The sequence below is a fragment of the Aristolochia californica genome, unplaced genomic scaffold, assembly GCF_029961685.1.
Source record: "Aristolochia californica isolate CCGP_79_NKW_82.1479 unplaced genomic scaffold, dmAriCali1.0.hap1 SCAF_14, whole genome shotgun sequence".
NCBI lineage: Eukaryota > Viridiplantae > Streptophyta > Magnoliopsida > Piperales > Aristolochiaceae > Aristolochia > Aristolochia californica.
The window spans coordinates 25,769,014-25,785,393 of NW_027181815.1; the positions used below are offsets into that span (position 1 = coordinate 25,769,014).

A 16,380-nucleotide genomic window follows, 5' to 3' on the forward strand; every position below is an offset into this window, starting at 1 on the left:
AGGGAAAAGAAAAGAAAATATTTTATTATTATTATTCTTTATTTGACAATTTGACCTTTTTCCTTTCAATAATCTGAGCTGTGACAACTTTTTTGTTTAATTAACCTATTTTTTATTAAATAAAATCAATGGTTTTAAATTTAACCAAAAAATATTATTAATTAATATTACGTACAAATATATAGTGTGTTAAAGTTATGATAAGATCAATTTTTTTGTTAAATCATTTTTTTAGGTTAAAATATATCATATGTTATTAATAAATTAATAATTAAACTTATTACATTCGTTTTTGTTATCTATAACATTATTTATTATTTATTATTTGTAATTATTCATGTTCGTATTTCATTGGTTCATGTAATTACTGTATTAATGCACAATAAAATGTAATCATTAAATTATATAATATCTAATTCAATTAATGATTATATTAATATATTTTAATTATACATTAAATTACTTATTCGTGTAGTAATAATACATATTTTACCTAATTTGGGGTTTAATGATTATGTTTTAATTAAGTATATTGTTAGGGTTTACGGATTCTCTTGTTTTTTATATTTTTTTCATATTGGGACACTAACACTGGAAACTGTTTTCCAATGCACATGAAGTCGTCAATACTAATACCAAGTCCAAAGATGCAGTTCACATAGATGACTAACATGAAGTTCATGTTAGAGATGAAGATGAACTTCAAATTTCTGTTTTGCTGACTTACCCCCCTTTTAAGCATTGAGATGACTTGAAGTCTGGCACTCCACTATTGACGTCAGGAGATGAACTGAATAACGCGGCACCCCCCTCCTTGGCCTGTCACACCATAGAGACATTAGTTGATGGTAACAGCGAAATAATCTTTACTGAAAGATTAATGGGAGCATTTTGCTGCCTCTGTGAAATGCTGGAAATACATACAGTAAAAATAATCCACTCCTTTATGATAGAAGAAGTTAAATTACCACGAACTGATCGAGTATATTAGAACACTTGTTACTTACATGCCATCCGACTTGTACAGTGTTACTTACATGCCATCCGACTTGTACAGGGCCAGCATTGGTAACTTCCGTAGTAAGGACCACCTAGTGTTACCTTCTCTGCATACTGAACGACAATAAAACCTCACCTGTTTGCATTCAATGCATGCACCAACCTGTCATCACATGGTTGAAAGAAAGCCCAAGAGGTGTAAAGGTAATATTCAGTCTCACGAAAACTCCTTGGTTTATCATGACAATGATCCCTGTTTCACTACTGTTTGAATCGTTCATAAAGAACTGTTCTATTCATATAATTCTATTATAACATCACTTTTGTTTTATAATGAGATTGGTTCCGTGAGTAAATGCCATTTATAAAACCAGTGATCACCTGCCAATAAGAGCTTAGTCCCGTTAAAGGTATTTTTAGATTTTAGTACTCCCGTCATATCCATGGCCGATGCGAATTGCTACTGTTACTCGGACCACCGGGAAGAAATTAAACGGATCGCGTGTTCTATCTTGCTATTTAATGCAGAAATAAATTTCCCACCAGAATTGTGTTCGCTCCACCAAGAAAATAAGCGTCCCACTCCTATAAATAGGCTACCTTGTAATTCAGTGTTCATAGCAAGAAGTTCTAGTAGGAATCTACAGTTCGTTTATCTTTTTAGTTTGATGTTTTGTTCATTCATTGCAGTAAGCCGAAAAGTTTCTTGTAGTTATTTTCTGACAGAATCAATACTCTGATACTTGTAGGAACTACACGGAGACTCCGTAGCCATGGATCGTCTGATGAATATTAGTTTATTCACGTTGTTGCTCATTTTAGCTTTCGTTTCCCACGGCTTCTGTGATGATTTTGATGTATCTGTGGAAGAGTATGTGCGGATGAAGAAATACCTTGCTTCTGTGAACAAGCCCCCGGTGACGACGATCACGGTGAAATTTCTAAACGCACGCTGCCTATTATCATTTTCAAATATTTTAGTTACTTTTTCTAAAGGTTAATGCATTCAATTTCATCATATGGAAGTAGACCAAGGCCGGAGATGTTTTCGATTGTGTTGATATAAACAAACAACCATCTCTGGATCATCCTTTACTCAGAAACCACACAGTGCAGGTGCAAATTTTTCCTTTTAGGTTTCTGATACTCTCTGAAACAGGAGTTTGATAAGTGAATTCGTGTTACAGCTCGAACCTCCTTCATTTCCACCTATGAAGAAGCTCAGGCCTTCGTCCTACATTAGCATGATGACAGAAAAAGACGACGAAGGTTGCCCACTGGGAACAGTTCCAATGACAAGAGTCCACATGGAGGACTTGTTAAAATTTGGTTCAGTGGAGAACTACAACAGCAAGTATGGACGAAGTGGCTACCAGCCCTTGGGCCAAGCAAATCAACACCAGGCAAGTATCCTTCCTATAAACAACTCCGAATTTGTTCTTTAGATATATTGTTTTCACAAATAATTGTTACATTTCATCTGTGTCATTCAGTATGCAGTGAAGAGAATATTAGGTGGCCCCTACTATGGAACTCAAGTGACAATAAACGTATGGAAGCCAGTGATTAATACCCAAAACAATGAAGTATTCAGTCTAGCCCAGTTATGGTTTATCAATGGTGGCCCTGTATTTAACTCTATAGAAGCCGGATGGCATGTAAGTAACAAGTGTTCTAATCTACTCGATCAGTTCGTGGAAATTTAGCTTCTTCTATCATATAGGAGTGGATTATCTTTACTGCAGGTATATCCAGCATATTACAGAGGCAGCACTGAAGTTCGCCTCTTCGTTTACTTTACAGTAAGTCGTAAAAAAGCTCCCATTAATCTTTCAGTAAAGATCATTCGTTGTTATCATCAACTAATGTCTCTATGGTGTGGCAGGCGGATAATTACGGAACCGTAGACTGCTATAACGCTAAGTGTGGGTTCGTCCAAGTACACCCAAAAATATTTCCTGGAATGATATTGCCTAAGGTCTCTAATTACGATGGAACTCAAGAGGAAATCACCATTTCCGTGTATAGGGATGTCACCTCTAGAGATTGGTGGTTCGGGTACGAAGACAGTAATGGTTATGTACCAGTTGGGTACTGGCCAAATAGCCTCTTCAACTCTCTAGCTAATTACGCAGACAGGATCGAGTGGGGAGGAGAAACTGATTCTAATTACGACGCAGGGAGACTCCCAAATTGTTTTTCGGCGTCGAGCGAGAGGTTTTTCCGCCCCGGAGCTTGACGGAGCTGCCGAAAAAGGTCGGGTCTCAGTTCCCCGATGCGTTTCGTCCCCAGTGCCGTTGCCGCAGCCTGACTCGCCGGCCACCAGCCCTACGGAACGCCGTTCCGTGCACGCCCTCCCGTCTCTGGTGTTTTTTTTTTGGTTCCGTCGAAGGGACTCTGGTTCCTGTCTGGTTCCGTTGCCGGGGATAGAAGAAATTCCTGCTCCTGTCCGGAGCCGTTGCCGCAGAAAAGAAAAAAAAAAAAAAAAATTTGTTGCTGCTGCAGTAAGCTGTTGCCGAGGAGTCTGCCGTGTGCTCAGTCCGACGACACTGTTCCGGTAATTTCGTTCCAGTAATTTTTTTTGTGTGTTCTGAATTTAGCAATAAATTGCTGAAATGGAGGAGGGAAATCAAAATCAGGGTACGATGATTAAGCTATCTTCGTCCAATTTTTCCATTTGGAAGTCCAGAATGGAAGATTACCTATTTTGTAAGGATGCTTATGAACCGGTAATGGGTGTGAAGCCAGTGGATAAAACTGATGCTGCTTGGAATTTGTCCAACTGTAAAACTGTAGCCTTGATCAGACAGTGGGTTGATGACTCAGTATTTCATCATGTCTCCACAGAAACCGATGCCAAGAAGTTGTGGGAGACACTTGAGAGTTTGTATGAGCGCAAAACCGCCCAAAACAAAGCCTTTTTTATTCGGAAACTTGTGAACATGAAGTATCACGAGGGCTCATCAGTAAGTGAGCATTTGAGTCGGTTCCAGGACTGTGTGAATCGGTTAGCTACTATGAAATTGGCTTTGGATGAAGAACTACAAGCTTTAATTCTTTTGAGTTCTTTACCGGATAGTTGGGAGACTCTTGTAGTGTCATTGAGCAATTCGGCACCGAATGGTACTGTGACTCTTGCCATGGTAAAAGATAGCATGCTCAATGAGGAGTTGAGGCGTAAAGAGTTGGGCATTACAAACGAGTCAGCTGCTCTTGTTACTGAGAACCGTGGAAGGAGCAGACATAGAAACTCTCACGGACATGACAACAATGATAAGTCGAAAGGGAGATCAAAATCTCGCAAGGGTATTGTTTGCTACTATTGCCAAAAACCGGGACACATGAAGTTTGAGTGCAAAAAGTTAAAAGCAAAGTCTAAGAGGGATCAGTCTAGACCCAGATCTGATGAGAATGAGAAGGAAAGCACCGCTACCGCTGCCGCTGCATATGATGGTGAAGTGATCATTGCTTGTGATGCCGGTTTTGTCAATTTCACAAGTCATGACTCCACTTGGGTGATAGACTCAGCAGCTTCATTTCATGTTACTTCTCGACGTGAATTGTTCACCTCCTACAGGCAAGGTGATTTTGGCAAGGTAAGAATGGGGAATGATGGGGTATGCTACATCTCCGGCATTGGAGATGTGTGTGTGGAGACCAATGTGGGGTGCAAGTTACTTCTTAAGAATGTTCGGCATGTGCCGGATATGAGGCTTCATTTGATTTCTGTTGGTGCTCTTGATGATGAAGGGTACCGTAGTCATTTTGGTGACGGGAAGTGGAAGTTGTCCAAAGGTTCTCTTGTTGTTGCCCGGGGTGAAAAATCAAACTCGCTTTATACAACGCGGGTTAAATTATGTGGTGAGGTGAATGCAGTAGAAGGTAACTCAACTGATTTGTGGTATTTGCGGCTAGGTCACATGAGTGAGAAAGGGCTTCAAATTTTGGCTAGAAAGGATTGTGTGCCGAGTGATGGTACATCTTTGACATCATGTACGCACTGTTTGGCGGGTAAGCAACATCGAATTGCTTTCAAGAGAAGTCCTACCACCAAGAAGTCGAATGTTTTGGATTTGGTTCATACCGATCTTTGTTCCATGGGTGATAGCACACTTGGAGGAGCTCTTTACTTTGTCACTTTCGTGGATGATCATTCTAGAAAACTATGAGCTTATGCCTTGAAGACAAAGAATCAAGTTTTGGAAGTGTTTAAACAGTTCCTTGCTGCAGTTGAAAGAGAAACAGGTCGGAAATTGAAATGCATTCGATCAGACAATGGTGGTGAGTACCGCGGGCCATTTGAAACCTTCTGCAAGGTTAATGGAATCAAACTTGAAAGAACGGTGCCAAAAACCCCGCAACAGAATGGAGTAGCTGAGAGAATGAACCGCACAATTTGTGAGAGAATACGGTGTATGCTCTCTCATTCGAAGCTTTCAAAAGTTTTTTGGGGTGAAGCGATGAACACCGCTATTCATCTGATTAATCTCTCACCTTCTCATGCACTGGATGGTGATGTTCCCGAGCGGGTTTGGACCGGAAAAGATGTGTCTTATGGACACTTGCGGGTATTTGGTTGTCGAGCATTTGTGCACATTCCTAGAGATGAAAGAGCCAAACTTGATAGTAAGACAAAGGAGTGTATTTTCTTGGGTTACAAAACCGGTGAATTTGGTTACAGATTGTGGGATCCGATTGAGAAGAAGGTGTTAAGGAGTCGGGATGTAGTTTTCTTTGAAGAAGAAACTGTTGAGAATTTGGGAAATCCTGAAAATGTGAAAACCTCTTCTAGTCACTTTGTTGATCTTACACCCATCTCGAGTAACCAAGAAGTTGAAAGCAACCAGCATACCGAAACTGAAGATCAAGGTGAGCAATCAGAAAATCAAGGTCCACCTTTACAAGAGATGAGAAGATCAAATCGTGAACGAAGGCCTACTTCAAGATACTCTCCACATGAGTATGTTTTGCTCACTGACGGTGGTGAACCTGAAAGCTTTGAAGAAGCTATGTGTCATGAGCAAAAGGGTGAGTGGTTTGAAGCTATGCAAGATGAGATGAATTCCTTGCATAAAAATCACACCTTTGAGTTAGTTGAATTGCCTAAGGGTAAGAAGGTACTCAGGAACAAGTGGGTGTTTCGTTTGAAATCAGATGGCACAGATTCAAAGCCGAGGTACAAGGCTCGGTTAGTTGTGAAGGGATTTGATCAAAAGAAGGGGATTGATTTTGAGGAGATATTCTCGCTCGTGGTCAAGATGTCCTCTATTCGGGTTATACTTGGTTTGGCCGCTAGTTTGAATTTGGGGCTTGAGCAGCTTGATGTGAAAACCGCATTTCTCCATGGTGATTTGGAGGAGGAGCTCTATATGGCGCAACCCGAGGGATTTGCTGAAAAAGGCAAAGAGGACTTGGTGTGCAGATTGAGGAGGAGCCTTTATGGCTTGAAACAAGCACCTCGAAACTGGTACAAACGATTTGAATCCTTTATGTGTGACAACAATTTCAGCAAGACCACTTCCGACAGTTGCGTCTTCATGAAAAGGTACTCCAGTGATAATTTCATTATTCTTTTGCTCTATGTCGATGACATGTTGGTTGTCGGTAATGATACAAAGGAGATAGGAGTTTTGAAAGAAAAGCTTGGGAATGAGTTTGCAATGAAGGATTTAGGTCCCGCAAAGCAAATTCTTGGTATGAGGATCACTAGAGATCGGGAAAAGTGCAAGCTTTGGTTGTCACAAGAAAGGTATTTGGGAAAGGTGCTTGAAAGGTTCAATATGAGCAAATGCAAACCGGGTTCTTCTCCACTTGGTAGTCATCTCAAGTTGACACTTGATGATTGTCCAAAGGATGAAAAGGAGAAAGAAGAAATGAAGAAGGTGCCGTATGCATCCGTGGTCGGTTCATTGATGTATGCAATGGTGTGTACAAGGCCGGATATTGCTCATGCTGTTGGAGTGGTAAGTCGTTATCTCTCCAACCCTGGAAAAGCTCACTGGGATGCTGTGAAATGGATTCTTCGGTATATTCGCGGTACTACTGGTTATTGTCTCTGTTACGGGGCTAGTAAACCAGTTCTGGAGGCATATACGGATGCTGATTGGGCCGGAGATGTTGACTCGAGGAAGTCAACATCCGATTATTTGGTTTGTTTTGCGAATGGTGCTGTCTCATGGCAATCGAGACTACAGAAATGTGTTGCACTCTCCACAACCGAAGCTGAATACATTGCAATTACCGAAGCATGCAAAGAACTATTGTGGATGAAGAAGTTCTTTCAAGAATTGGACATTCGGCAAGAGAGGTATGTGTTACTTTGTGATAGTCAAAGTGCAATTCATTTGAGCAAGAATCCCACATTTCATTCGAGATCAAAGCACATTGATCTCCGTCATCATTGGATACGTGATGTGCTTGAAAAGAAAGAATTGATGTTGGAGAAAGTCCACACGAGCGAGAATGGCTCCGACATGTTGACAAAGTCTTTACCTCCTTTGAAGCTTGAAGCTTGTCGTGACAAAGCAGGTTTGGTTGAGGGTTTTACCTCATGAATCGGGAGGAGGAGTTTTGTTGGGTCCCGATCTCATTCGGGACATGACTGTAAATATTGGTCTTGTTTAGACCTTTTATGTAATTTCTGTATGAAATATTTAACCTTTGTAACTTAGGTTTACAGGTATGAGAAAAAATTTTCTCCCGCTCGGTTTTCCCTCTCTGGCTGTCGTCGTCTCCCAAAATCCCCAAATCCCCAACACTTATGCACCAATGGGGAGTGGTAGATTCCCTTCTGAAGGCTATAAAAAGGCAGCTTATATGAGTAATATGAAGGTGATAGACAGTAGCATGCAGTTCGTTGATGCCCCAAGTAATCTTATTCCACTTACACCAACACCACAATGCTATCAGTTAGGAGACAACCCGGCTGATGTTGCCACGATTGGTCCACACTTCTATTTTGGAGGATCTGGAGGCACTTGTTGAACTACACTTCCATGGCGGCACTGAATCACGAACCCTAATCATCTACCAGTGTCACCTACTACTACTACTACTACTACTACTACTACTACTACTACTAGTAGTAATAGTGATCTGTAATAAGTAGATGGCAATGTGTAATAGCTTGTCGAAAGTTTATATTAAAATAAATGGGTACTTACTCTATGGTACCTAATATGATCGTCCAATCTTCTTCTTGGCATATCAAACGATTGAAGCCATAGTTACTGAAATATTTTAGATAGTAGAAAACCCCACTTCAAAGATTAATGAACGACAAGATCACACTCATTGCCAGATGGTAATTGTTCTGTCATGGAATTCTTTAACTTGGAAGTAAGTAAGTTGATGAAAACAAGATTTTTAGTAGCAGAAGCAGTTGTTCCTATCTGGATACTGCAGCTCATTAAGGGGGCTGCTGAGCAGAGAAACTTCATTATTAGTTGTTCCTGTCACTGACTTGCATAGTTTTACATTTGTTGCATACCTCTAGAGGGATCTAAACGCCAACAATATGAAAAATAAATCACCTTCACATATATTAATCCATCATCTCTTAGCGTTATTCTTATCCTTAATTAATTTTAGATAATCCTCTCTCATTATTATCTACCCACCAAACACCTTTGCAGTGTCTCTCAAGATTCTTCCAAATTTCTCCTCTCTCAATCCAAGCCACATGGCAATCTACCGTCTTTGCTGACGTAGGACAATCACAGTATACACGTGGCAAGCAAGAGGAGGACTAGGTGGTTTTGGTGAGGGTGCCCTTCCGTTGTTTTCCTTGTCACATATGTTGTCATAGGGCCGAGATTATTTGTCTCGGGGGATTGAATTGTCTGGTCATGAGTGTCATAAGCGGGCCACTCCCACATATAGGTACGAGGTCTATGAAGCATATACCAATTATACTTTTGATTATCATTCAAGTAAACTGGTAAATAAATAATAATAATATATTAAATTCTTGAAAACTTTAAATAATAAGAACATATTTATAATATATGAAGGTAGTTAAAAATTATATAATAAAATAAATAACAACATCCTCCTAATTATATAAAATTACAAGAATACCCTTACATTATCGATAAATGGGTAAACAGGTAAACGATAGGTATTATCTCATTCCATTTTATTTTAATAAATAGTAAAACGATAAATAAGTAAAATTACCTAATTACATACACAACTAAGATTTTTTAGTTCCCCTTCTGTTTAATACCCCACCCTTGTATATATTGGAAAACCTATCACTAGGGGCCACCTTACCATGTAAACGGCTCTTTTTTTTCAGATGCTTTGGGGTGGTTTTTATTCCACTTTTTAAGTTTCTCTGTCATCAACTTCATCATTCAATTGAGCTCTAAAGGTTTTAGAGAGTTTTCAATTGCATCCATTTTTCCTCTTTCTACAAGGAGCCTCCACCAGCTCCTTTGTTTGAGCCAGGGGAACTCAAGTCTTGGTCTTTCTGGAGATCTGGAATTGCAGAGTTCATAGCTACCTTCCTGTTTCTCTACATCACGATCTTGACCGTGATGGGGGTTAACAGAGCTCCCAACAAGTGTGCATCGGTGGGTATTCAGGGGATTGCTTGGGCCTTTGGTGGTATGTTCTTTGCCTTGGTCTACTGCACAGCTGGGATCTCAGGTAAAAAATTGTTTTTTTCTTTTCAGATTTTTTCTTTCTCTGCTTGGGGATAAATTTAAAAAACAAAATTCTCTTTATTTTCTGTTTTCTTCTTTTGAATGTTGGGACGATTTCTCTGCCAACCAACTAGAATTCTCCTTTTTTTGTGTCTTTCTGAGAAGAACTTCGTCCTTTCTGTCTTTTTTCTTTTATATTATGCTATTTTTTTCTGCTATATGGCTTAAAATCTGCTAAATATATTTGTTGTTCTTCTGTATTAGTTTTCCTTTTGTTTTTGTTTCTGTCCTCATAATTTTGTACCGGATTGGATTGGTCAAGATGACTACTATGGGAACGTTTTGGTTTTCTGATTTTGAATCTCATGCTTCGGAGTTGTCTTCCTTTCAGGTGGACACATCAACCCTGCTGTTACCTTTGGGCTTTTCCTGGCCAGAAAGCTTTCCCTCACCAGGGCCCTCTACTACATTGTGTTGCAATGCTTGGGTGCAATCTGTGGTGCTGGAGTTGTCAAGGGCTTTGGAAAGAGTCCTTACGAGGTTTCTGGTGGTGGTGCCAACGTGGTTGCCCATGGCTACACCAAAGGTGATGGCCTTGGTGCTGAGATTGTGGGAACCTTTGTTCTTGTTTACACTGTCTTCTCTGCCACCGATGCCAAGAGAAACGCCAGGGATTCTCATGTTCCTGTAAGTATTAGTTAAAAAACCGAATCTTCTTCCTTTATATTAATCTGAGTTCTTCAAATGTTGAATTTGTTTACTGGTCTTTCAAAAGGTTTCTTGTTCTGATAATATGCCATCTCTGCTGACTAATTCTTGAATCTTGTTCTATGTTCTTGATAGTTTCTCTAAGCTACTTAGATTAGATTTTACTTCTTCTCATCTTGTTTCCTAGGTCGTGGATTTGCTTCCTGTGGCTTTTGATTCTGCAGTTCCTACTGTTTGTCTTCTGCAACTCTTTGCTAGTAGAATCTACAGCCTCAGCCTAAACTGCTTCAAGAAAACAATAGGCTCCAACCACCATGTCTCATCTCAATATTCCAAATTCTGATAAACTTGAAAGACCACCCTCACTCTCATTCCTGAATGGTTTCTCCAGATAAGGCTTCTCTGCTTTTAAAATGGGTTCTCCATGCTTTTCCTTGGATGCTTGCTTTTTACTCAAAGTTGGCATCTGTTTCAAGGGTCCCTCCCCCCCCATAACCTTTACCCTGAAAATATGGAAATTTGATCCTCCAAATGCCCATTGCACATGATATTATTGATATCTTTCAATTATTTAAGGGCAACTTCATTACTCCTATCCTTCTCTATCTTTTTATCTTAACTCCATTATTGACTATGTGATCTGTAATAAGCAGATGGCATTGTGTAATAGGCTCATGGTTGGGGTTTGTATATGGCAAAGATCCGCATCGACTTTTATCATATGAACCTTGTGCATCCAAGGTAGCCACCTTGGACCAGGCTTTAGCAGAAAGGGACATCATGCTCAGTGAGGTGCGAACTCATCTCCAGGAGGCTCAGAATACTAGGAAATTATATTATGATAAGAAGCACCGAGAAGTATTCTTTTCTCCAGGAGATTATGTATGGCTGCGTCTCCAACATTACAGGCAGCTTTCACTGACAGCCTCCAAACACCACAAGCTCTCTCCGAAATATTATGGTCCCTTTCAGGTGTTGGACCGCATTGGCACAGTCGCTTACCGCTTGCAACTTCCACCCGAGGCCAAGATCCACAATGTGTTTCATGTCTCCCAACTGAAGGCCTTCCAGGGAGACTCCCCATTACTGCACACCCCTCTGCCCCCACTACATGAGGGACGTGTCCTTTCTACTCTCACGCAAGTGTTGCAGGCCCGTCGCATTCAGGGCGATTGGGAGGTACTAGTGCAGTGGGCGGATGCTGACCCCATTGACACTACATGGGAGCCCTTAGCCTCTTTCAGGGCTCTATACCCCACTTTCGAGCTTGAGGACAAACTCTTTCTCCAGGAGGGGGTAATGTTATGGACTCCATAGCATCCCGAGTTATCAACAGGCGTAGGAATTAAATTATGTTATTTCCCTTTTCATGTATTTCAATTTGGTTTGGTTTAGTCTAGATGTAAATTGGCGTGAACCAATGTACCCGCAGGTCTAACTTGTATTTTAATCCCCAAACCTATTTATGGGGACGACAAGAGGATGAAGATTAAGCATTGAGAAATCTAGTTTAGACAGGTCAGATTCTCCCTCAGAGGTCCAAGTCGAGCTTCCTTCATAGCTCAATCATCTCTATTCCGTCATCACCATTCCACGTTCAAGAAATAGAGCTTCTCTCCCAGCGTCAACATCCAATCTGGAGGGAAGAGAAGGAAGAAGGGTGACAAGATCCATGGCTCGGGAAGATCCTAACAGTTTGTCGACAATTTATATTAAAATACATGGGTACTTACTCTTTGGTACCGAATATGATCATCCAACCTTCTTCTTGGCATATCAAGTGATTGAAGCCATAGTTACTAAAATGTTTTAGATAGTAGAAAACCCCCTTCAAAGATTAATGAACGACAAGATCACACTCATTGCCTAATGGTAATTGTTCTTCTCTACTACTAGAAAGAAACTGTCATGAAATTCTTTAACTTGGAAGTAAGTAAATAAGCCGATGAAAACAAGATTTAAGTAGCAGAAGCAGTTGTTCATGTGTGGATGCTGCAGCTCATTAATGGGGCTATTGAGCAGAAAAACTTCATTTTCAGTCGTTCCTGTCACTGACTTGCATAGTTTTACTTTTGCGGTATACCGATGACGAAGGGTTTCTACTCTATTTCATGTTTCTGCAACTTGTGATAATCTTCTTTGAGATCAAATGTGAAAATATTTAGTCTTCTTCATTTGTTTTATCGTAAAGTCTCATAAAAGCTGCCATACTCGTCTTTAAAATGGGTGTTCTTCTTCAATGATGCAAACAAACAATTACAGACCAAGAAGCCCCCATAACACTAAGCGACTTTAACCCGGTACATGAAAAACTGGATTGATTATTATGTCATAAAAAAACAACCTGATTAGTGACCCATGATTTGAACAGGTATGAGCGAACCCTAATTTTTTTGAAGTTGTTAGAATTGTTAGAAGGAATTATTCCTTCGGGACTATTTTTAGACCTTAGACCATGTCTTCCGGAATGTAAAAGAGAAGAATTTTTGTTTTTCTGTAAGGCTATTTGTAAGCCATTTTGATTTTTGAATAAAAAGTTTTTTCTAGCTCCCAGATTTTTGCTTTGTATACAAAAAATTTAACATCTGGTATCAGAGCTGGAGTAGCGACTCTGGGAAGAAAATTCTATTCGGCGACCCTTCGTCTTCTTGTGCCGTAGCCATAGAAGAGGTCTGACATCAAGAAAAAAAAAGAAATTTGTGAGACCCCTCTAGAAAAAAAAATTCCGTTCAAGAAAAAAATCCCGAAATCAGAGGAGACGGCGAGAGAGAAAAGAAATTTGAGAGAGGGAGAGAGCGAGACCCCTCCAGAGAAGAAAATTTCGGAACCCAGAGATCCCGAAAATCAGAGACGGTCGCAGACCCGTCCTGACTCGACGAAAGCTCCCTCCGGAGCTTCCCAAAATCAGAGACGACGAGAGAGAGATTAAGAAAAAAATAGCCACATCGTAGCTGCAGACCCCTCCTGACTCGACGAAAGCTCCGTCGCTTCCCCAAACCTAGAGATCCCAAACATTAGAGACGGCGAGAGAGACATCAAGAAAAAAAAATAGTCGTGCCGTAGCCGCAAACCCTTCTTTGCCGATTTCTACTTCCTAACTTTGGATGAAAGAAACGACTCTAATTTCTTCGCCGGCGTCGACGTTGCCGTCGCCTGGGTTCTTGAATGGCTGATCAGTCTTCGTTTTTCCAGTGCCGCTTTAAGGAGAGAGGAGCAGCGCTTGTTTCGAGGAGATTAGAGAGAACAATAAAAAACGAGGAGAGTGTTTAGAGGAGGGAGAAGAAAAAAATAAGAGGAGGAGAGCGTTTCGAGGAGAGGAGAAATAAAAAAACAAGGAGAGCCTCATGTTGATTTGAGGAGATAGGAATGGCGCTTGTTTCGAGGAGAGAAAAAAAATCGTTGAGGCGAAAAAAACAGCAATTCCAAAGCTTAATGAACACTTTGATTATGGAAAATTTTCCGCACTCGAAGGAATATTGGGACTTGATAGAAGAAGGGACCCCTAGAAAAGAATCAAGGGCAGAACTCATAGAAGAACAAAAGAAGGTGATTGCATATGCAAAGTTGAAGGATTTGAAGGTTAATAATTATCTTTTCCAAGCCATTGATCAATCAGTCCTGGAGACTATTTTGAACATGGATACATCGAAGAATATTTGGGAGTCCATGAAGCAAAAGTATAAGGGGACGGCACGGGTGCAGCGTGTACAACGTCAAGCACTTCAAAAGGAATTTGAGGTGCTCAACATGAAGTTAGGAGAATTTGTGAATGAATATTTTGCTCAAACTCTTACTATAGCTAACAAGATGAGGGTTCATAGTGAGAAAATGGAGGATATTGTGGTATTTGAAAATGTTTCTAAGATCTATGACAACAAAATTCGACTATGTTGTGTGCTCAATTGAAGAGTCTAATGATCTAGACACCTTGTCAATTGATGTGCTACAAAGCAGTCTTCTAGTGCATGAACAATGCATGAATAGTCATGTTGTGGAAGAAAAAGCATTGAAGGTTACTTATGAAGGACAATTAGGAGGAAGAGGACAAGGTCGTGGCGGATTTAGAGGGAAAGGACGAGGTAGGCAAAATTTTGACAAGTCTACCATTGAGTGTTACAATTGTCATAAGGTTGGACATTTTCAATATAAATGCCCAACAAAGGGGACAAAGACAAACGCACATTATGAAGAAGTTAATGAAGAAATGTTGTTAATGGTATATGTGAACTCCAAGGAAGCTAGTAAAAAGGAGCTATGGTTCCTTGATTCAGGTTGCAGCAACCATATGTGTAGCAAGAAGGAGCTTGTCTTCATGCTTGATGAAAGTTTTAGCAATTTTATAAAGTTGGGAGACAATTCAAGCATGACTTTGATAGGAAAAGGAAACATACGAATGCTGGTGAATGGATTTGTGCAGGTCATCACTGAGGTGTTTTATGTTCTAGAACTGAAGACTAATTTGCTAAGTGTTGGACAACTACAAGAAAAGGGGCTTGCAATTCTCATACAGCATGGGAAATGTAAAATTTATCATCCTGAGAGAGGATTGATCATGGAGACTGCAATGACCTCAAACAAAATGTTCATCTTATCTGCCCAGAAATAGCCAAAAGAAGAATATGTTTTTCTTCTCTTACAGAGGATCCAACCCGGATTTGGCACTCTAGATATGGACATTTAAGCTTCAATGGCTTAAAAACTCTTCATTGAAAAAGAATGGTGAATGGACTGCCTCAATTTATAGCTCCTTCAACGGTATGTGAAAATTGTTTGGTAGATGAAGATGAACTTCAGATTGATGCATGGTCGTTGCAAACAAATTGATGTTCGTTTTCATTTCATTCGTGAGCTAACAAAAGATGAAATTGTAAAGATGGTTTATTTTCATATGCAGGAACAAGTTGCAGATACAATGACTAAGCCTTTAAAGCTTGACGCGTTCTTGAAGATACGTGGTCTGTTGGGTGTTTGTTCGGATCCAGGTGTAAACCGATTGCTAAAAGCATTCAGTTTAAGGGAGAATGTTAAAGTTGTTAGAATTGTTAGAAGGAACTATTCCTTCAGGACTATTTTTATTCCTTAGACCATGACTTTCGGAATGTAAAACAGAAGAATTTATGTTTCTCTATAAGGGTATTTGTAAGCCATTTTGATTTTTGAATAAACAATTTTTTCCAGCTCCCGAATTTTTGCTTTGTATATAAAATATTCAAAAACATTTACAAGGTTCGGTCTCCTACAGATCCATCCAAAGTCATTATGATGTCATAACTTAAAAAAAAAATCTAGTCTTGACATGCCAATGCAAAATGGTCATCAGTGCACCATGTGCAAGACTTGTTGATGCTAGTGAACCACTTGTCCATCTTGACGTTTTGCCTTTGGTTACTTACATCAAACTACTTACTTTTTATCACATACACAAAATTCTTATACAAGTAGCACAACTCTATAATCTCAATCACCATCACATAATAGTCATTCACCACAATAACGCTATTTTGAATTCTTCTATGTGCTTCAAGCTGCTCAGTATTGATTCTCAGATCGTTGATGATGCAGTTTGAGTAAATACGTTGGCTGATGGGGCCAAAACCAAAGATATAAATATCAAAGTGTCTATTAAGATGACCTTGGTATTGGGTCTATAAATACCAATGTGTCTATACTATAATTACTCATGTTTTGTGTGGAAAATTGATATTTTATCCTTCCAAAACCTAGGATCCCCATCAAAATTTTGATCGGGCAAGTTGGATCTAGTTTCCACACCATCCAAGAATATTAAGCAAAAATTTAATGTTTCGTTATCAATATACGATTCAATGATGGAGCCTTCAAGACAAGTTTTTTTCATACTGTATTTTTCAACATGTGTAGAAGACTATTTGAATGAAATAAGTTAGGACAAATATGACAAAATAAGACACATGCAATTCTATGATAAGGAACCGCTAATTATCTCTGAATTGGATACATCCACTAATATTGCACTAAACCACACATCAATACCTCTTGTGATAGA

General features: G+C 39.7%; 2 protein-coding genes across 2 annotated transcripts; both read left to right on the forward strand.

The window, feature by feature from the left end:
• The first annotated feature begins 1,689 nt into the window (after window positions 1–1,689).
• Window positions 1,690–3,922, forward strand: LOC137950471 (protein neprosin-like). Its single transcript, XM_068796950.1, has 6 exons — window positions 1,690–1,931; window positions 2,029–2,115; window positions 2,187–2,402; window positions 2,493–2,657; window positions 2,745–2,801; window positions 2,885–3,922. Exons 1-6 carry the CDS (start codon window positions 1,773–1,775, stop codon window positions 3,236–3,238), a joined length of 1,038 nt encoding a protein of 345 aa, XP_068653051.1. The 5' UTR covers window positions 1,690–1,772; the 3' UTR covers window positions 3,239–3,922.
• Window positions 3,923–9,379: 5,457 nt separating this feature from the next.
• Window positions 9,380–15,438, forward strand: LOC137949463 (aquaporin PIP1-3-like). Its single transcript, XM_068795511.1, has 3 exons — window positions 9,380–9,651; window positions 10,039–10,334; window positions 15,250–15,438. Exons 1-3 carry the CDS (start codon window positions 9,540–9,542, stop codon window positions 15,436–15,438), a joined length of 597 nt encoding a protein of 198 aa, XP_068651612.1. The 5' UTR covers window positions 9,380–9,539.
• The last annotated feature ends 942 nt before the right edge of the window (window positions 15,439–16,380 follow it).

Coding starts and splice junctions, on each gene's coding strand:
- LOC137950471 (XM_068796950.1), top strand. CDS start 1,773: ATGGATCGTCTGATGAATATTAGTTTATTCACGTTGTTGCTCATTTTA. Junction 1,932..2,028: donor CCCCGGTGACGACGATCACG/GTGAAATTTCTA, acceptor ATATGGAAGTAG/ACCAAGGCCGGAGATGTTTT. Junction 2,116..2,186: donor TCAGAAACCACACAGTGCAG/GTGCAAATTTTT, acceptor TTCGTGTTACAG/CTCGAACCTCCTTCATTTCC.
- LOC137949463 (XM_068795511.1), top strand. CDS start 9,540: ATGGGGGTTAACAGAGCTCCCAACAAGTGTGCATCGGTGGGTATTCAG. Junction 9,652..10,038: donor CTGCACAGCTGGGATCTCAG/GTAAAAAATTGT, acceptor TCTTCCTTTCAG/GTGGACACATCAACCCTGCT. Junction 10,335..15,249: donor CCAGGGATTCTCATGTTCCT/GTAAGTATTAGT, acceptor TTTCATATGCAG/GAACAAGTTGCAGATACAAT.